This window comes from Bactrocera dorsalis, chromosome 4 (assembly GCF_023373825.1).
Source record: "Bactrocera dorsalis isolate Fly_Bdor chromosome 4, ASM2337382v1, whole genome shotgun sequence".
NCBI classification, from domain to species: domain Eukaryota; kingdom Metazoa; phylum Arthropoda; class Insecta; order Diptera; family Tephritidae; genus Bactrocera; species Bactrocera dorsalis.
The window spans coordinates 47,653,958-47,675,790 of record NC_064306.1 but is presented as its reverse complement, the minus strand read 5'-3'; the positions used below and the strand labels follow the sequence as shown (position 1 = coordinate 47,675,790).

Genomic DNA, 21,833 nt, shown 5'->3' with positions numbered 1-21,833 from the left:
CCCGTTTTGCTGAGTTCAATTAAGTTTTCATTTATTATGAATTTCTTTGTGGCGCAGTAAGGGCGCCCGGTTGCAATTTATTGCTATCGAGCATGTGGCAAGCAATTTAGAAAAAACAATTGATGTGTTTTATGAGTGTGTGCCCTACACTTGGTATCGGATAACACGCTGTCTACTGTGAAATATCAGGGATCAAAAGTGATTCGTACTGCCTTCAGTGATTTTTGGTTTTTTTCATTGTTTTCGGCTAATTTTTGGAGTGCCATTCGCTAGATTGTTAAACAGTTCGAACGTGAGATTCATAAAACCAGGTCTCGTCGCCAGTAATGTTTGCTTTGATGAATGTAGGGTCCTCAGCTGTGTTGTCAAGGATCATTTGCGACCTCTACTTGACTATGTTGTAGCAAAATATTATACTTCTTTTACTTTTTTATTGGCTTAGCCATCTCTTACGCGGTTATAGCCGACAGCTCGAAAGTAGCTCTTCCGTTTCACTGTTCGGCGCCAATTGGAGATTCTAAGCAAAGCCAGGTTCTTCTCCATCTGGTCTTTCCAACGGAATGGAGGTCTTCCTTTGTTTCCTCTGGCGGGTACTGTGTCGAATACTTTCAGAGCTGACGTTTTTTTGTCCATTCGAATGACATGACCTAGACAATGTAACCGCTATCTCTTAATTTGCTGAACTATGGCAATGTCGTCATATAACTCATCATTCCATCGAACATTAGACGCAATGGACCATATATCTTCCGCAGAACCTTACTCTCGCAAATTCGTAACGTCGACTCATCAGATTTCGTCATCGTTCATGCCTCTGCACCATATAGCAGGACGGGAATAATAAGTGACTAATAGAGTTTGGATTTTGTTCGTCGAGAGAAGACTTTACTTCTGAATTGCCTACTCAGTTGGAAGTTGCAGCTGTTGGCAAGAGTTATTCTGCGTTGGATTTCGAGGCTGACATTCTTGTTGGTGTTAATACTGGTTCGAAGATAGACGAAATTATCTACGACTTCGAAGTTATGACTGTCAACAGTGCCGTGAGAGCCAAGCCGTGAAAGCGACGACTGTTTGTTTGACGACAGGAGGTATTTCGTCTTCCTCTCGTTCACTACCAGACCATTTTGTTTCGCTTCCTTATCCATTCTGGGAAAAGCAGAACTAACGGCGAGGTTGTTGAGGTAAATGGTATCAATATCATCGGCATACGCCAACAGCTGTCACTTTAATAGAAGATGGTATCTTTTCTGTTTAGTTCTGCAGCTCGAATTATTTTCTCCAAGAGTAGATTGAAGAAGTCCCATGAAAGGGAGTTGCCTTGCCTGAAACCTCGAATGGTTTCGAATAGTTCGGAGAGGTCCTTTCCAATCCTGACGAAGCTTTTGATAGTGGTCAACCTCAGTTTACACAGCCGTATTAGTTTTGTACGGATGTCCTATTAATTAGAGTCCTATAATATTCCACTCAATGGCTGGTAGGTTTCTTGACTAAAAACCTCATGCCAGAACAAACTTGAATACTTAATTTTGCTCTCCGTGAACGAAAGCTAAGGGAACCTTTCTATGATTGAAATTGTTTCTTCGATGTGCTGCAAAGCTGAAATTTCGGTACCGTAACCAATTCTATATCCAATTCGCTATATAGGAATGGAAATTGTAAAGTATCCAAACGGAGATGCTACCAAAATTTCTTGTTGCTAACAACTTCTTCGAAACTCGAATACATGAAATCGTGTAAATAAATCGAAGGGAAACAGAAGTGTTGATAAGCGCAGAATTAAGCACATAAGTAATAATTCAATAACAGACAGACAAAGTCGAACGCACATCCGACTATCTATTGTTAGATATGTTACTGAGAAACTCTTTCGTGGCAACTCTGGCGCATGCTCATTAAAAGCACCAGCAGACATTTAATGTTATATTAAAACAACAATAAAGGCAAGGGAGAGTCGAAAAGGGTTTAATTTTTATTGAAAGCATAAATTGATGAGATGAATGATCAAAGGGCGGCCGTAAGCCACTGATAAGCTATGCACATAGACGCGCATGTGCCTAGATAGTAATTTTATGATTTTATGAGGCGCAATTTCGGAGCATACCAATTAAGTGGTAAAAATAGGCGGCCATTTGTACGGAAGAAAATTGTAAGGCAAGGCGTGCAAGAAAATAAATTAGGAAAATTTGAAAAAGTAGCAGTCTTCCGGAGAACGTGCATAAACTGATAAGTGAAAGTAAGTGCTACAACTATTTAACAAAGCAACTCAGCACGACGAAGAAGACGACTACTGTTTGGGCGAAAAAGTGAATGAAAAATTGCTCATCAAGTACTTGGACGGCATGTCAACGCCTACAAATTGGGCTACCATAAGCATTTATATAACCACAAGTGTATGCTTGTAAATATGTATATAGGTACATGTAAATATACGAATGCATGTATGTGTCCATGTGTCTTATGAAAACATTGAAAGTTTCACATGAAATTAATTCTGACGCGGCGTTTACTCTGTGCCCACTGCCTACCAAATGTCAAATGTCATTACTCATCTGCCTTGTGGTGTAATCTTTTTCGTGGTGAGTGGTGGGGAGCGGTTTTAAGCGATAAGTAAATTTATAAACACTCTCGTTGGCCACACATTCATATCCGATATGACACGCGCCCCAACTTTTGGCAGACAGCTGGCGCCCATGTGCGAGCACAAGCACATGCATTCATATATACTATATATAACATATTTGTTTATTCCTATTTATTTCCGGTTTGATATGAAACTTTTTTCATATCTCTTTATGCTTCACGTTCCTGAAGAAATTAAAGAAAATTGAAAGTGACTAATTTATGTAATCGTCTTTGTAGACATATTTCGAAGAATGTGTTGTTGTGAGCACGAAAAATTTTGCCAGTTTTTTTTACAGCCTATTTCAGTGGTTTGGCTACCCATTTAAAATATATTAATGAAACTATTCAGAGTGGAATGATACAGTTAAGGGATTGTCTCAGTGTACCCTTAGAGAAGCCACTGATCTATCACTGATTATAGTGTTAATAGTGGAATTTACAATAATTATTTTACTTGGGTAGTCGAAAAAGTATTTTCGTATTTCTAATCATACTTCATATCATTTTTTTATATTTATAATAAACTTTAATGAATCAAATACAATATATACTATTTTTGTCGACCACTTTTTGCCATTTTTTCGCTAGAGACATTACTCCATGGGTATACAACTTTTCTGTTTTCTGGACGAAAAACTGCGACAGGTGATTTTTACAGGCTTCTCTTGAAGCCAACTTTACTCCATTAAGGGAGTTCTTCGTTGGCCGAAACAAATGGTAGTCTACTGACGCAATATCAATGGTGGATGCCTCAAAACTTCCCAGCCGAGCTCTCCCAGTTTTTGCCGAATCATCAAAGATGTGTGTGGTCTAGCGTTGTCCTGATGGAAGACGAAGCCCTTTCTGTTGATCAGTTCTGGCCGTTTTTTTCGATTGCTTGCTTCAATCTCATCAGTTGTTGACAGTAAAATGTAGAATCAATCGTTCGACCAGGCTGGAGCAGCTCATAGTGGATGATTCCTTTCGAATCCTACGAAACACTCAGCACAACTTTTCGAGGCGTCAATCCTGGTTTTGCGACCATTTGCTGAGCTTCACCATGCTTGGACCTTGATCTTTTTCACACATTATTGTCGTCTTTGGTCTACTTTTCATGTCGGTTCAGCAAAGAATCGCAGATGTTAATTCGGTTCATTAAATTTTCACAGACAATTCATGTGGTACTCAAAGATCGATTTCTTTGTGTAACCACCCTTTTTTAAAAGATTCAAAACCATTTGATGATGAATGTTAAGTTCCTTAGGGATGTCACGGCTGCTTATGTGACAGTCTTGGTAAAGTTTTTCTATAATTTCATCGAAATTTTCAACGACAGGTCAACCAGAGCGAGGTGCATCTTTCATATCGAAATTTCCATAACGGAACGAGCGAACCATTGTTGTGCTACACGATCTGAGACAGCATCACCATCGTTCATTGGTGCATTGCGTGGCATTCTTCCCTTTTTCATAAAAAAATTTCTAAATATAGCAAATTTTTTCATTATTTTCACTCACTTTTTTCAACTTCCCCGAATTTATTTATTTTTTTTGTTAAATGAAGCTTAAAATCACAATGTGATTGGTAGAAGTGGAGATATTCGACTACAACGAGATCTATTGACAAAATACGAATAGACATACTTTCGACTACCCAATATGGTGGGTCACAACCTTCTCAAAATTCGATGTTAGCTGTAGTAAGTACCTGGAATGAATAAACTTTTCACTACAATTTAAATATTACAATAAAATATTTAATAATTAGTCCCTTTATTAAAAAAATGTACCAGCGTATTCAAATCTGAAATCATTTCCGTTTGTTCTTTTAATTCAAAAATACTCATTATTGATTTCGCAACAAAAATACTTGAAAATATAAATTCTTAATGAATCAATACTTTTTATATAAAACCATATTCTATTGCATACGCTGAAATTACTGAACCATTTAATTCAAGTGGTCACGTGAAATAGATCAAAAATTAAATTCTAGATTACCCTCAAGTATCCTGCCACCAATACCAAATATGCCTCAACGAACACCTAACAACGCTTGAAATCGCTTTTACTGACTCATCGCACTCAAGCGAAAACAGATGAAGAAGTGCTTTAACAGCAACATTGCAGGCAGACATCATCAAATTTGAGACCGACAGAATTACTGACTTAATTTCAGATAATTAAATTCACTTAACACACGCTGCGGTAAAAAATTTGCAAAACCGGTTGATATTTATAAAAAGTAACAATAAAAATATTGAAAAAAGTATTTTAAAAATCTCAAGCGTTAATTTATTGCGATCGATTGCTCATTTGTTCTGATTAACATCAACTTTCTTTAATGCTGAAATAAACATGATAATTCCATAATTTGCATTTTGCAGGCGTACTTGTTGCAAAATGTGGGCGGTTTCACATTTGTTTTGTTTTTTAATTTTTTAAAATTATTTTTCAATAAAACCGGTCAAAATAATTTTTAAGATTTTATAATAAAAGTGAAGGAGCAACTGGTTTTATGGAAGTAAGATTTGTGCATACATATATATATACCGTTTGCTAATGGTAAGAACATCATAACTCAAAAAAATCAATTTTTCAGTTAATTCTTGCAGGAAAGATCATTAACTGAAGCTTTTTATTGTACTAAAGTTTCATGTTACTATTCCTAATAGTTTCTGATTAAGAAATGTCTAATATGCCGTTATTATTTCGTAGTTAAAACTTATATGTAAAAGTTTTTCTCGAAATCGCAAATTGTAAGTTATGTCAGTCTTACAGCAAGCAAACGTTATGCAAATAAACATTTGTAGTCTCTCTGCCCATTCCACAGAAAATCTTCGTCATTCCGCTATCTGCCGAGCAACCTGTTCTACAAAGGTGTAATTTAACATTTTACGCGTTGAAGATCAATGTTTGCTTAACAGCAGTCAGCTGAGTGTGTTCATTTTACTGTTGCTTTATTCTTTTACTCTCCACTTGTTTATAGCTTTGTTACTTGTAAACAGAAAATGTTGACTGCTCCAAAGAAATACAAACTGATTCATTGCGCAAACTTATACTCAACACATGGACAAACGGAAATCTGAGTTGAACATATACACATATGTATGTATATAGTAATATATATTTATTACACTACTACATTATATAACTATAAAGTGAAGAGTGTGTTGGTACACGTACTCATTGTTTTGACCAACTTTTTTCGTTTGTTTTGCCATGAAATTCTCCGAAAGTTCGCACTTTTTCTATGGAAATCTAATTTGTTTATGAATTGCAATTCGCAAGTTCTTAGAACTTTCAACTTTAAAATTTGTCCATGACTCACATAAATAAGTGATTGTGTCTTACTCATTGTTCCGGTTCATTCAAAAAATTTTTAAATTTTTGGCACTGTTTACACCAGCAATAATATTGCATTACTCATTTGTTGTTATTGCTGTGAGTATTAAGCACATGTCGCGCCAAATGTCCTGCCACTGTAACATTTACCATTTCATTTCTGTGCGTGTTTCTCGTTTTTATACCCAACGCATAACTTGGTAACCGTGTTTCATTCATTAAGGACTTATCGGTAGATATTATATTCTGAAAATTTTGCTTTGAGTTTGTTAATATTTATTAAAATTTGTGTGCGTTTTGGCGTCACTTTGAGCCGATCACAAATTTGCTGAGGCGGCTAATGTCAGTTACGACTCTGTCTTCTGGTTCGCCGAAGGTATGATTGTCGAGATTTTTTAGCCTCAATCTTTCAAAAGCTGGAAAAAGGCGGTGAAAATACTTGGATTTTTTCAAGTCATCTTTTCCATACCTTTTGACAATTTTCATGCGATTGAATTTTTAGATTAACAACATGAAAGCCTATTGGACAATGTCCAGTAAGAACTCCTATGATTGCGTCAAGATAACTTTGCAGAGAACAAGTAGTTCAGTAGATCTTATACGTGCCAGAAGAAATTCGCTGTGGCACAGAAAAGGGTCGTCTCGTTTCCATTCCGTTGTGAGTGGGGTAGCTCATTGCCTCTTCTTGCTTGCTCATTGGCTCTGCAGGTTTCAGCGATTCCGCTATGACCAGATACCCAACGTATCCGAAAATGAAGTGGCAAGATGCTATTTCTGGGGAGTATAAACACTTTTTGACTAATATATTTCCGTTCGGTGTCCTGTTTTGTATGGTTGTAACCAAAAATGATGTGATACGATATTCTGAAACTTTGAATGAAATCTTTTAATATCAATTTTGGTTCCTAGAAAGTAAAGGATGATTTTTTTGAGGTTAGGATTTTCATGCATTAGTATTTGACAGATCACGTGGGATTTCAGACATGGTGTCAAAGAGAAAGATGCTCAGTATGCTTTGACATTTCATCATGAATAGACTTACTAACGAGCAACGCTTGCAAATCATTGAATTTTATTACCAAAATCAGTGTTCGGTTCGAAATGTGTTTATCGACAAATTTTGTTCAGCGATGAGGCTCATTTCTGGTTGAATGGCTACGTAAATAAGCAAAATTGCCGCATTTGGGGTGAAGAGCAACCAGAAGCCGTTCAAGAACTGCCCATGCATCCCGAAAAATGCACTGTTTGGTGTGGTTTGTACGCTGGTGGAATCATTGGACCGTATTTTTTCAAAGATGCTGTTGGACGCAACGTTACGGTGAATGGCGATCGCTATCGTTCGATGCTAACAAACTTTTTGTTGCCAAAAATGGAAGAACTGAACTTGGTTGACATGTGGTTTCAACAAGATGGCGCTACATGCCACACAGCTCGCGATTCTATGGCCATTTTGAGGGAAAACTTCGGACAACAATTCATCTCAAGAAATGGACCCGTAAGTTGGCCACCAAGATCATGCGATTTAACGCCTTTAGACTATTTTTTGTGGGGCTACGTCAAGTCTAAAGTCTACAGAAATAAGCCAGCAACTATTCCAGCTTTGGAAGACAACATTTCCGAAGAAATTCGGGCTATTCCGGCCGAAATGCTCGAAAAAGTTGCCCAAAATTGGACTTTCCGAATGGACCACCTAAGACGCAGCCGCGGTCAACATTTAAATGAAATTATCTTCAAAAAGTAAATGTCATGAACCAATCTAACGTTTCAAATAAAGAACCGATGAGATTTTGCAAATTTTATGCGTTTTTTTTTTTTAAAAAAGTTATCAAGCTCTTAAAAAATCACCCTTTATTTAATCCAAACAGGAAGACCGCAGTGTTATTGCCAAAAGATGTAAGCGATTTTGGCAGGTCTTTTCGATATTTGGATAATACAACCTATTTTTGTCCATTTACTTTCACATTTTCGGAACAATACAGATAATGAATATGAAGTACTCCCACTTAGAAGGCTTTTAGCGCTACGTATTCGTATAAAATTTGGTTTCGTGGTGAGAAAAGTCTTTCAGGAAAAATATAAGTATCTAATACGAAGCTATTCGTAACATGATTTTATGGAACGTACCGGATATGGCACAAAATTTGGGAATATCTTTTTGAAAATAAAAAACATAAGACAATTTCATATCAAGTAGTTTTAGGTGGAAAAGACTTACTCACAACATATTTATCGACTTTTAATAAATTCTAGCTTCAAATAGCATTGTCTCCCAAATGTATGCTATGTTTTCGGAAAATTTCAATAAATCCTAGGTTTAAATTGCGTTGTCTCCTCAATGTATGCTATGTTTTGAGAAAAAAATCCGTTGTTCTCAGTTCTCGGTGCACTGGAGAATTAGTGGTAAGAAAAGAAATCAAAAGAAAAAAATATTTAAAATTAATTCTTAATTAACAGATGAATTAAAAAAATATTTGAAGTTTTTCCATAATTAATTTTTTTTTTAATTCCCTTGTAACATTTTCTATAAACCCTTAATAAAATATTTCCATTGGGTACAAAAAAAAATTTAGTTCATTCCTCAGCAATATTTCCGAACAATTTGCTATTTTGTTGCTGTGCTTCGCGTCTAGACGGGCGCCTCTCCTACCATGCGTGCCAATTGGCACACACAGTCGCCCCAAAAAGTAACAAAAACAAAAAGCACAGAGCTGCTACATAATGCTGTTAGTTGATATTGTATTTGGAGCCGGATAAGCGCTTGAACAAACTCATATGCGGTCATAAATATTTATTTGATATGCCGAGAACTACATACGACTCCTCGAATGTGAAAAAGAGGAGAAAGAGGTTGTAGACCTACCGACATACATAAATACATCCATATACGATTTTATATGCGACAAATCCATTTTTATTACCCGCGTAAATATAACAATAATAATTTCCTTTGTCAAGTGCTTACAGCCATTTGCAGCCTTTTGCCTGTAGAGTATCCTTAAGGGTTGCTCTTGCAATGTCACCAGCAGATCTCATGCCAATTCAATTTTGCAAAAGCAAAAATATTTTGAAACATCAAGGGTAGCAATTGCTGCTGACTAATAAAATAAATATTCACGCGATTTAAATGTTTTTACAAGCAAATGGTTTGTATAAATGTGTTGGAGGAGTGGGGTGTGTGCGTGTTACAATTTAAATCAACGTCACCATTTAATTACTTCATTAGCTTATAGGCAGCTAAATTTTTTTATTTTTTTTCTTCAAACTTCAATTATATTGCTTTCGTTTAATGCCTTAATTATAAATGGTATTTAAAGAAAATACTTGAATCTCCTCTGAGTCATAAAACGCAATCAATTTACCCCACTGACCTTAGTTCAGCTTGAGTTTATCAATGTTTTTTTTAAAGCAATGAAAAAGCTTTTATATTTTTATATTGTAATTTGATTATTTTTATTGCCAATCAGACCTCTACGTAATCTACAAAACAGTAATTTTATTTCCTTGGAATTCGTCAGTTCTCATGTTCTAAATTCTTCTGATTCTACCAACCATATCACACTAATCTTGTCAATTCAACCTTTTCTAATGAATTTATTTTACGCATTTTCTTATTTATTTATTTGTTTTTTATTTTTTTATATTTTTTTTTATATTTTTTTTTTATAAGCGTATTGGTTGATGTGCGTTTGCACCAAAGACGCTTATCCCAGCTTAGTGTCGCCTTTGAATTTTGTTTGGTTAAATCTCCGGCTTGCACAAGCAGCAGCACGTTTGATTGGCTTATAAAAGTGTCATCGGCGCTTATCGGTTCTCTCGCCTACTTTTCGTCATTATCTTAAACTGTATTGAGCGCAACATTCCTCTGGTTTTAGTACGGGAATACACACATACACATATTTCCCGAACCTGTTGCATTTGTTGTTGCAGTTGTCAATCAAATTAAAATACCGAAAGGCGGAATGGCATTGGACTAAAAAACGAAATGGAAACAATTTTAATACACTTGTCCGAGATTTTTTGTAGCATTAATGAGGGAAATAGGGTGTTTAGGAAGAGGTAGGTAAGGTTTGGTTAATAAGGAATGAATATGTAGTTCGAATACTTCCGAAGAGAAAGACGAGATTACTATTACTCTTATTTAATTTATATGACCCATTTCTAGACTGTAGAAAAATATCTTTACATTTTATTTAATTCCACTTTCTCTATTTAGGAGTTTTTTATACCAATCTTTTACCTAAAAATAACTGAAACTTCCTTTGAGGTCCTTCCATAAATCAGTATTTATTGGATGTATTGAAGCCTCTGCGAAATTTTGATGGAAATTGGAATGAAATTGTTAAGAGAGGACGTTAAATTATACAAATTGGGCTTATTTTCTACAACTTATAGTTGTAACATTTCCAAGTTAACATTTTCAAGAGTAATCTTTCAGGCGTTTTCGAAAATTATTGCTTGGGAAGGTCGAGCGCTTTCAGTTCTTGCACAAGCTGTATTTTTGTACGCGTCAGTCCGAGTTGCTGCGCATGGCACATCATCGACTCTCTACAGTCTTCGTGTACACTTCAGCTACGTCCGCTATATTTTCTTCACTGCGTGCTGTACGTGAACGAATATTATCTAATAATGAATCGAAGCGTGCGAAACACATTCTTTACAGAACATGAACTTTCGTAATATAGTTGAACGATTTGTAAACGTTGTTTAGGCGTAAGCCTTTCCATGGTGAAAGACCAAACAATACTGTACAAAAATAATATGACAGCATGACACGACTCACACGTGATCTGTCCAAAAATTGCTATTGAAAAAAGTATCTCTGCTTGAATCTCCGGTTATGTATGCAGTATGATTTTACATAAAGATATCAGTTAAGTTTTCGAATAGTGCGTGAGAAATGATTTTGATGTTCAGAGGATATTCAAAAAGGGGTAGAAATTCCCCCCTTATTCCCCACAATAACTTGTTTGACAGTACTTCATTCCTGGTACGAAGCAGATAATCATAAAATATTCGAAACTCGTTTAAAAATAAGGTATATCTTGGAAATCTTTGGATGTGTTTACAAATCCAGAAGCTTACATAAGAGACTCTAGCCTTGTCTGTGCTAGGCATTCGATAGCTTTAAAAAAAAAATGAAAAGGTTTGGTGGCTAAATAATACTATTAGAATTCTTATACATTTATGGATAGTTATGTATATAGAAATATATATTTACCAATACTTTTGTGTAAGCACTCATTCCTTTCGTCGTATCTCCACCTAAGCTCCTAAGCAAACACACACAAAGTTTTTGTTTTCAGTTAAAGTTTTATCTCACCGACCTCTTTCAATCATACATTTTCACACCGCCATAGCTTTGGCGCGCCTTCTCCAGACAATGCACGCCTGACTATTTGCCGGCTACTGCAACAACAGGAACAAACAACAACGCCAACCAGCCGTTGTCGGCGTGTGGCCGGCTAAAGTTGGCATTGACTTTTCATTTAGTTTTTCCATTTTTTTGGCTTTTGTTTTGCCCAATGCTTTCCGTGGCGCTGGCAATGCCATTAGAAGCAGTTGAATGCACTTTTCCGACTGCAGTGCCGCCGTCACTCTTCAATGCATACAAATACACTCGCAAATGTGTTTGTTTGTAGTTACTGCCCGCGTCAGCTGCTAGCCCTAGCTGCGTTTATGTGACGCCGACAGCTTCTAGTTCACCGTTTTCTCGGTCTTCTGTTTGCACACGAAATATTTTAGCTCGCAGGCAAATGACTGGAACGCCATCGTGTCATCACCTCTCGCGTTTTTCCAACAGTTATTGATATCTGAAGCAAAAGCATTTTCACTATTCGTTCGCTGTATTTGTCGATGTACTTGCATAACATACTATACATATAGTTTTCATATGCGGCCATTTACAGTTAGATAAAAGTGTGTATGCCCCCTGAATGTTCGTTGTGCGCTTGCCGAGTCTTTAGCTTAATAGTGACATGTGCTGTCATTCATTTAGACATTTAACAAATTATTATGACGTCGCTTGATGAATTTTCCATAATTTCTTGCATGTGTCTGAGTTGGAAATGCGCTTTTGTTTGGCTTTCGAGCACTATCGTAGATCGATGTGGGGTTGTTCACAAAGCGAATCCGTTGCAATGGGGTGCACAGCGCGCAATTAACGACAGTTGACTTTTGTGATCGCCTTTCGGCTGCACAAAAAGAGAAGTTCAAATATTTACGTAATAAATTCTATTATTATTCGATTAACAAATGGGTTGAATGTGCTCAGATTTCATTGAAAAAAATAAATCAGACATAAAAATGAGCCTTCAAACGAACGGTCAAATAAGTTTGAGAAATTAAATGCTGAAAAGTGGCGATGACACGACTACCCTTTCCCACGATCTGGCAGTATCGCCCATATCTGAGTGTTACGGGAAATATTTTTTCTTCGTCTAAAAATCAGTTTTCAATTGGTTTATTGTAATCTGCATAAGAATAGTACCATTGATTCCCTTACTTTAGATCTTCTATTTGACAACTAAGTAAAATATGCACATATCACCAAGTTTGCTTCGCTCTCCAGCATGATGCTGATTAAATTGTCCACGCTTATTGGGCCAACCAGATCTTCAACGTCGGTTCGATCTCATTGTCATTGTCATTCAAATAATGTGTTTCAACGTCGTCTTCTGTTACGTCGTTGTAAAGACATGACGGTTCTTCGACTTTTCCCATTATGTGGAGGTAAGTGTCCGTGATCGGTTAACAACGATAAAATCGACTTTTCCAAATTTACAGCTTGTCTATAAGTTTAGATCTTTTATTAGTCTGGCTGTCCATCTGCTGCGTATGCTAGAATGATACCTTACGCCGATTTTCCTTTTTAAGCATGATCTCAGCTCCCTATAATAGGACGCTGATTATCGTCGATGTTAAGAGCTTTCTCTTTTCTTGACTGGGGCCTCTTATGCTGTCCTTTTGTCTGCTCAGTTGGAAGTGATCTACGCTGCCTTTCCTGGCTTGCTGGATTTGTGTCCAGAAAGTTAGTCTGGGGTCCAGTCTTACGCCTAGGTAGTTTACAGCTTTTTGTAACCTCAGAATATCCGTAGTAGTTTGCATACGAGGGGTGTGTGCTTATTTGTTAGTGGTAGTGGCTCTGTTTTTCCGTAGCGAGTTGGAAATTGTATGAGTTGAGCATTGCTTGGGTCCGTATGATGAGCTAATTAAGCTTTCTTCGGGCTCCTTCTGTGCCTCTTGCTGTAATGTACGTCTGGCATTTCGAGTTTTATTATGGCGTCTTAGCTGATTTTCCACAAGTCTGTGGTTAAAGGGGATTCTTGTGCTGATCCTGACGTGACCGCTATCTGTTGTGTTGCCAAGGTAGCTCCGCACCACAGCTCAGAGATAGTCGGGAATTTTAAAGTAAGTGACTGCAAGAGTGATTTCGACGAAAGCAGCCTAGAATCAAATGCTTGGAAAGGAGTGCCTTGTGTTCCTTAATCGGAGAAGATACAGGATTCGCTATTTTTTTCTGTTATCGTATAGTGTATAGTTTTCTGGCAGGTATAAAGGTTTTGTTTACGTTCCATTACACCTCGGTCAGCATTAATGACTATTCGGCCGATTTAAAAGTGGCCATTTATTGTGTTTTCTTCAGTGTAATAGTACAGAGTCGAGTCGAGTGTAGCACATAAAATCTTAGAGTTGTTAAAAGATATAATTTTAATTCAATCAAGATCCAGTGCGTACTCCTTTATCACGGTGGATTTGCTGGGGGAGTGTTAAGCTCCTTGAAGAGAAAGATTGGAGTGGATGCTGTTGGCCATCAATTCCAATGCCTGACGTCAATATCGTACAATCATCTGCATGTGAGGTGCCAGAAATTTACTCTGGGTGCTGATTAAGACCAATTAAATCTCTGAGAATATGATATACAACATGTTTACTCTTTCAGTAATAATTAGCATAACAAGTTATCTATCTATGTATTAAAATTGAAAATGAAATTAAAAAAACATAGATTTCTTATATGCAAGCACACTTCCTCTTTACTAATTTATTAATTCATAAATAATACATTATCAGTATTTTCGATCTGCGCTGACAAAGGGTAGTTTCAAATTAAATATATTTGAACGCCACATCCTTTACCTGAAAAGGTGTGAAAATTAATATTTATTTGCCACAAATCAAAAATAGATAGAAAAACAACTAAATAACCGCTTGGAGGTGATGAATAAAATATGAGCACAAACCGCTTCACACTTCAAACCGAAATAGAAAATTAAATAAAGATTTCTTATTATAACTGCGCGCGTTGGAAGAGCGTGAAAAGTTCTCTACACACATTTGCGCTATTTGTTTAGGTCGTGAATAAATAACGAAGGAAAAAAAATTGTCGATGATTACCACGATATTGCACAAATGGAAATGGGTAGCGCTGCGCCTGCGCTGTTTGTTAGAGACCTTGGCATAAATACTGATCGGTGATCACAGACATGTATGTATGTCGGTATGTACCCAGATTGGATTAATGTACTTCCTCGCTTTGTTTTCAAACTAATTGATATGCATTTTAAGCAACCACATTGCTGGAAGACCCATAACGCACGCGTCTTATTTACCTACGGTACCTTTACTGCGTCAGCAACTGAAGATTGCACCATTTCCTTTCTCCTACCCTTTTTGCTGTATTATAGCTGTGGGGATCGTACCTTTGTGTGTGGCTATATCATTTACATGCTCGATTTCTTGCATACTCAATGATAATGCCATCATTGCTTGCTCGCCTATTTGTGTGTGTACCCGCACAGCGCTGTTACCTGCGCTTCCAACCGTTCCACCACGGTAAACCAATAGTCTTTGATATCGCAAGGTAAATGAATGAATTTATGCCACAACAAAAGAGGAGCCCAAAAGCAATGCTATCTCAAGCCAAAACTGAAGGAGCCACTTGTGTGGCATTATTTAATATTCTTTATTCCCTGCAACCCCACTTGAAATTCCCGTAAACTGCAGGATTGTACGCGCAGTATCACAAATTTTATCGTTTTACCTGTGTGGCCGACGCCGCGCCTCTGTCATCCTTCTGAAAACAAAAGCTATTCCCAACGCAACTGGTTTGTCGCGCAACTCGCCTTTGTCTCATCGAGATGATAAATTACTTTGCGCGCGCACAAACGGCATAAAGGATAATAAAAATTATACTCATACTCTTATTTAAATATGTGAGTTTGTTTGTTTTGGTATTTCATTTAAATAAGCAATAAATACGCAAAGATAAAGCGTACAAATAGAGCTGGTAAGAGGTAGGGAGCGTCGAAAAGGGTCTCAAGCGTGCATATTTTAACACAAGGACTTCCCGCTACAAAGCGTCTAAACCGATAAGCCATTATTAAATAGCTCGTAAATCGCCGGATTAGTTTTCTTGTCTCTAACAAAAATAAAGAATACCTTTAAATTTTGTTCAATATTTTATTAATTTCCAAAGAATTCGTTCGGCTCGTACCTTTTTTCAATGAAATACTTTTATAAGATTTATAGCGCTAACACACAAAACATAACTTCGAAGATACCACATTAAAATTCTCACCGACTTGTGGACAAAAAATAGTAAGACTTTTAAATTTCGTGCGAAAACCCATTCGCCGAAACTTTTTTTTAGGTTGATAACACTGTCAGTGACATCTGTGCTAACTGTCACATCAAAGTAATCTTTAGTATTTAGTATCTATTTGTCTTTCTGAAGATATTCAAAAAGGGTCGCATGGCTATCAACATCCTATGATGATCAAAACATGAATAAAATAAAGGAATTGGTGTCTGAGAATCGACAAATGACACTAAGAGAACTTAATGGTATCGATGGAATATCAGAAGGATCAGTGAAAACCATTTAGAAAGATAATTTGTGCTTAATAAAAGTGAAAGCCCGATTGCTTCCAAAATTACTAAATTTTTTAGAAAAACAGCGTCATGTCAACGTTAATGCTTTTCGACTACTAGGATGTCATGAAACATATTATTACTGATGATGAGTCTAGGATCTATGTTTGCGACCCGGTAACCGACGATCAATCGGCCAAGTATTGTGGCTAAAGTGAGCCTAAGCCGAAAAAACGTGTCCAAGCAGCTCAAAAATCAAGGTTATGTTGACAGTTTTGTTCGATTATAGAGGTGTGGTGCACTACGAATTCCTTCTGACCCGCCAAACTGTCAACAAGGAATACTATTTGAGTAGTAAGCGTCGTTTGCGCGAAGCTTTTTGTAAAAAGAGGCCGGAATAACGGGCCGACAACGCTTGGTTTTTGCACCTCGATAATGCACCGTCGCATACGGCTTTGATTCTTTGTGAGCTATTCCCTAAATTTTCAACCAATATCGTGCCGCAACCACCGTATTCGCCTGATTTAGATTCGTATGACTTCCGACCTTTCAGCAAACTCTAATGACCGCTTCGGGGAAACCGTTTTAAGTCAATTGTAGATACTGAACTTGAATCACTACGCACATTGAAGGCTATTTCGAGTATTGTAGCCTATTCCGGAAATTGACTTTAACAACTGTTTCGAGGATTGGAAAAAACGTTGGCACAAGTATATTTGAGCCAAGGGAAATTACTTTGAGGATGATGACATAGATTTTGAAGAATAAATTAAGAATTTTAAAATTATGAATAAATCCTTACTATTTTTTGCCCACAGTAGTTGTACATATATTATTTGTGAATGCCTGATTTCGCTTAGCTGCAGTCGTCTGTTAAATTTGTAATTTAGTCTAATTTGTAGCAATATACCACACTTTCTAAGTCACAAGTTAAAAGAAGAGGTTCAGTTTGGTCATAGCGCAGCATTTTATTCATGTTAGCAATTATAAGGTGTACTTTCTTGCTTCGTGTAACATTCCGATCGATATGGGCAAAGTCAATTGATTTTCTTTCGAAATGTTAGAAGTTCTAAGGTTTTTTTTTGGGTTTCTTTATGAAGCGCTTGGAAATCAAGAAATTGGTAATTTACAAACTGCATTGTTATCCAATCGTTTTTTTTGTTCGAACATGTCATGTTGCCTAGTGAGGTATCTTATGATGAAACTGGGTGCAAAAAAAAAAACATGTTTTGTTCTGGTTCAAGTAGTTCTGTCATGTCTCGTTAATGAAAATATCTCTGAATCCGATAAATTATTTATTTTCTATCTCAGTTTGGCTAAAGGTTGTTCCGTTGTTGCAAGACAGTAGCTCAGACTTAATTGGATCGCACTTAGTGGACATTTATTAAAAGATCATCGTATATATTGGCTAGTCGAAAAAGTCTTTTCACATTTCTAATCAGACTTCAACTTATTTATTTATTTATACGAAAAGACTTTTTCGACTATACAATATTTTAAAACGTGGTTAACAATTAGCCATAGTTCTATCAGTTAAGGGGTAGACTTCATTATCAAAAAATCTATTTATTTCTTATATGGTATGTCCAAAGTAATATATTTCAAAATATTCTCCGAAAGTTTGAATGAAATTTCTAAGAATTTGTAACTTACATACAACTTACATGCATTCGGCTGCCAAAACCTTAAACGCGTTTTTATCGAAACGTCGTTTTTTAGAGTGGGTATCGAAAATTTTTTCAAAATGGCTTGTCTGAATTTTCACTTGATCTTCTTCAATATATTCGAAATCGAATGTTTTATGATAATTTCGATTTCGAAAAAAAAACGTTTTTGGGGAGGCCGCAATATTTTTCAAAAATTAAGATTTTGATTAGTTTTTCCATCATTATTATGATCATCTATTGAAATAGTAGGTTTTTCGGATTTACGAGTTGAGAAATTTTATAGAGAAATATCTTTCTTACCGGCAGACATCTTCTTCGGAGGCTACGGAGCAACGGAATCCAATTTTTTTTTAAGGAAATGCCTGTGACAATATAAAATGTGACGAGCTGAGTCGATTTGGCTACGCCCGCCTGTCTATATACATATATGTAAACTAGTCCCTCAGTTTTTAAAATATCGATCTGAAAGTTTGAACATGTCCTTTTCTAACCAAGAAGCGGATCATTTCGGATCACTATAGCGTATATTTGTCTTATACATTGAACAAACGGCATCAAGTGCTTATATGGAAAGCACTCTTATTTAATAAGATATCTTAACGAAACTTCTTTCACGGATTATTATCTAAGGCAACGGCGTGTTCTCCGAAGAAAATCCTTCAGATCGATTCATTATAACATATGTATACATAGCTGTCATACAAATTGTTCGTTCATAATTAAGTGTTGTAGAATAATATAGCTTCGGTCCAACCGAAGTTAACTTGTTTTCTTATTTTTATGCATTTTTCATTCCACATGGCAACTCTCTCACTATAAAGAACCACTTAAAGCAAAGTAACTGTAGCTTCTTAAGAAACTCTAGTTATAGCACTTAAATCCTACGATTGGCCTTGTAATCATTTGTTTTCGAAAGTCTTAACAACGCGCAACGCTTAATTTACACATGTATGTATGTGTGTATGCTGATATATAGTATATTCATGAGAACAGCGAGAACTAGCGTTAACAACCTTTTAAAAGGCAAACTTAAATAAAGGTCAGCTTCCAGAAAGCACAAAAATTTTAATGAAAAATGTTCAAAAAAAGTTTTTAATATACAAACATACATTTATAGCCAGTAATTTGTGTGTATGTGTATATTAACCACAAGCAAACTATAACGATCGCTACCCACTTATAGACATACAAACATACATACATACAAACAAAAAAAGATACTTAAAAGATGCGATGCTCGGTTGGAGGCTTTTTCTCTCCTAAAGATCTTCAGCGCGCATCCAACAACAACAGCACAGCGAGCGTTTTTGCTTGATACCCACTGGTCATACGCTGCAAGCGCGTTGGCGTGTTGGACCGTATGGTTTATAATTTTGTGATAAGTTAAAAAGCGTGTTCAACAACTTTACTCGAATAACACTTAGTCGCCGCCAACACAGCTGATAGCTAGTTAAGAAGCGTTAGTGCACCGCTGCTGCTGTGTTGCGCTTGAGTGAATGCGCACTAAATGGGCGGCGCAGGCGCAGTGAAGCGGCTAATAACCAAAACCAAAACCACATAGCAGTGGCCAAGCTGTTACACACATCCACACATATGTATGTATGTATGCATTGGTGTGTGCAACAATAATTTTATAATATGCTGAGCGCTCGCCGTTAATCACTTGTGTTTGATCGTGCCAGCGGTGGCCGTTGGTGTGCCGCTGCGGTTCTGCTCGAGTTTAAACGCGATTTGACCCACCAATTAATCGCGCCAATAGATCGCGCCGGCATGCAATGCCAGCGCTTATCTGCAGCGTGCTGGTAGCAGCGGTAGCATGTTTTGGTTGCTCGAGTTTTGTTTTTAGCGCTTCCCGAAATAGTTGTTCAACTTTGTTTTAGTTTTTGTTTTTGTGTGACTACAGCTCATTTCCCAAGCTTATCTGTCGTGAGAGCGAAATTTCAACGAAAATGTACTATTTATGTCTAAAACAAAGTACAACATACTAACAAATGTGTGCCTGTGTTTGTGTGTGGTTTCATAGGGGCGCCCATTAACCTTCCATGCAGCGGAGTTTGGCAAAGAAAGTCTGTTAAAAATTATTAAGTGATCCATAAGCCGATTATGTTGTTCACGCTTACTGACTTTCAACGTAAAAATAAATAAAAACAACAACAAAATATAATATTTACGAAAAAATGTGGAAAGGTGTAGCAACAAGCACATACTGCTGGCCGCTTTTAACCTCGCATTGTGGTAGCTAATGTTGCTACTGTTGTTGCTTTGCTTTGCTTTGACTGCTGTTGATTTGTTGTAGCACTTCTGGGCTTGGTGCTAGCAATCGACACATTGCATTGCGCTTGACTTAACTCGTCTTTGGCGCTGTAACTTGACTTGTGTGACTTTCAACGTGCGGCGCAACATTATACTTCCGTCTGCCAATGACTCGTGCCTCGTAAGCCTAATATTGCCGTGTTATTTTTTTAGAATTTTGCTTTATATATTTAACATACTTTATTTCATATTTTAATTTTAGTATGCCGCGTGTTTGAGGTAATTTTGTGATGACGCTGAAGCATATTTATAGTTGCAGACAGCTCATGGCTTTGGTTCGATATAGTTAGTACTAGGAATTTGTGATCAGTCCTTCAAAACTATGTGTCTAAATTCTGAACCAGAAAAACTGTTCAATCTCTGCCTGTACCCCAATTCGCTTCTATTTATCTTTAGTCCTTCAATTTCCTGTATTACTGCAAGAATTCGCCCAAGACTACTTTAGAGAAAATGCACGTGTTAAGTAGAGACAACTGGCTCTCCACCAGGACGTGGCCCTTAATCAATCAATCAAATAATGTTACTTTTCTTCTTAAATTCTCCACTACTTCTTCTGGTGCTTCCTTCTCTATTAACACATCTCTAATTGATTTGTAACTGGACGAAGCCGCTGGAAAAGAAGAACAATGAATGTTTTTGCGGATAGGTAGCCGCTTAAAGGAAGAGTAGAAGCTGGAGTCTTTTGTCGGGAGCTTTCCATCACCTCTAGCAAGTCTGGTAGCTTAGATCACCATGATATTTTTCAAGCAGAGGTGGCTCCCGTCAAACGAAGGTGGTTGCCATCAGAGAGTTGTGTATTCACTCCGACAGCAAGGCGGCTGTACTAACTTTAAGCCCGCTGACTTTGTGCTCAAAGCTAGTCAAGGTGAGCACGTTTGGTCGCATTGAATCTACAAGCCTGTTCAATTTACCTTACGTCAATTTCTTCAGATTGAAAACAAATCGGTACTCCGTTTTCTTCTTACGCTCAGGCGCCTCTCGTTAGGTGCAGTGCGGGATCCTTTTTGCCGATTGGACCAAAAGAGATGCTCTGAACTACTTGCTCTTAACAAAGGACATCTTTGGTCTCTTTTATTATTTAATTTTTGGTCTTGAATTAAAGTTCTAGGTAACTGTACTATTTATATGAATTATTCATTTATAAAATCGTCATTTATGCTTTCCAACTGAACACTGACTAATAATATTTTTCTTCTCTTTTTAGGTAAGCAATTAAATCTTATATCATTGCAAGTCCCGCTTTGGAAGTAATTGTAAGTTCTTTATATACTTATTATTTATTGGTTCTATTTACGTGGGGCCGTTTTCCCATTTTTTTTATTATTCAAAGTATTGTCCTAATGTTTTCCAGAAAACTCAAGTCAACAAGAAGAACTGTCGAAAATTCTGAGCGTCTTTTGGCAATGCTTCTATTTTATGAGCTTTTGTTGTAGCATTAATAGTTTTATTCGACTTGAAAAGTTCATAATATGGTACAGCATGCTCTTCTAATCCTAACAAATAAAGAGCATTAGCTTGACGTTATAGGTTTGGACTGATTGGGCCAATTTTTATCGCCAGTCGTAATCCGACTAAAAGACGACTTCCTTCTGTAGTATTTCTGTCATCCCAAACCATTTTATGTGGTATTGGTTTATATCGGGCCGCTTTTTAACGTTTTGAAATGGCTGTTTAAGTGACTTCTAAAGATTAAAAGACCTCTTCATGTGTTTGACAACTATTGAGTAATGCTTCCAGTTCTTCTTCTTAAAGCTTTTTTGGCCGCCTAGGATGCTCTTCGTCTTCTAAGTCAAAGGTACCGCTTAGACCATGCGAACTACTTTCGGCACGTTTGCTCAGCTACGTCAAGTTCACTATAAACTACCACCAATATACAATATAGGCGACAGTCGTCTAAAGTTTTCTTCAGATTAAAGTAATGAAAAATAAATCCCCGCAAAAATCCACAAATTTCGACTTACATTGTTTACCCAGAAGTTGTACGCAACGCAACGCAATATATTTAATTATTCATCAATATTTATTTTTACGAGTAGCC

At 36.8% G+C, this 21,833-nt stretch overlaps 1 protein-coding gene across 1 annotated transcript in view; it reads left to right on the top strand.

The window, feature by feature from the left end:
* The window catches only part of LOC115066668 (integrin alpha-PS1-like), a 47,835-nt gene extending 26,682 nt beyond the window's left edge, over positions 1-21,153 (top strand). The window contains exon 2 of the mRNA XM_049455172.1: positions 21,000-21,153. Coding sequence (XP_049311129.1) covers positions 21,000-21,003 — 4 coding nt within the window. The 3' untranslated portion in view covers positions 21,004-21,153. The remainder of the gene's footprint in view (positions 1-20,999) is intronic.
* Positions 21,154-21,833: the final 680 nt, after the last annotated feature.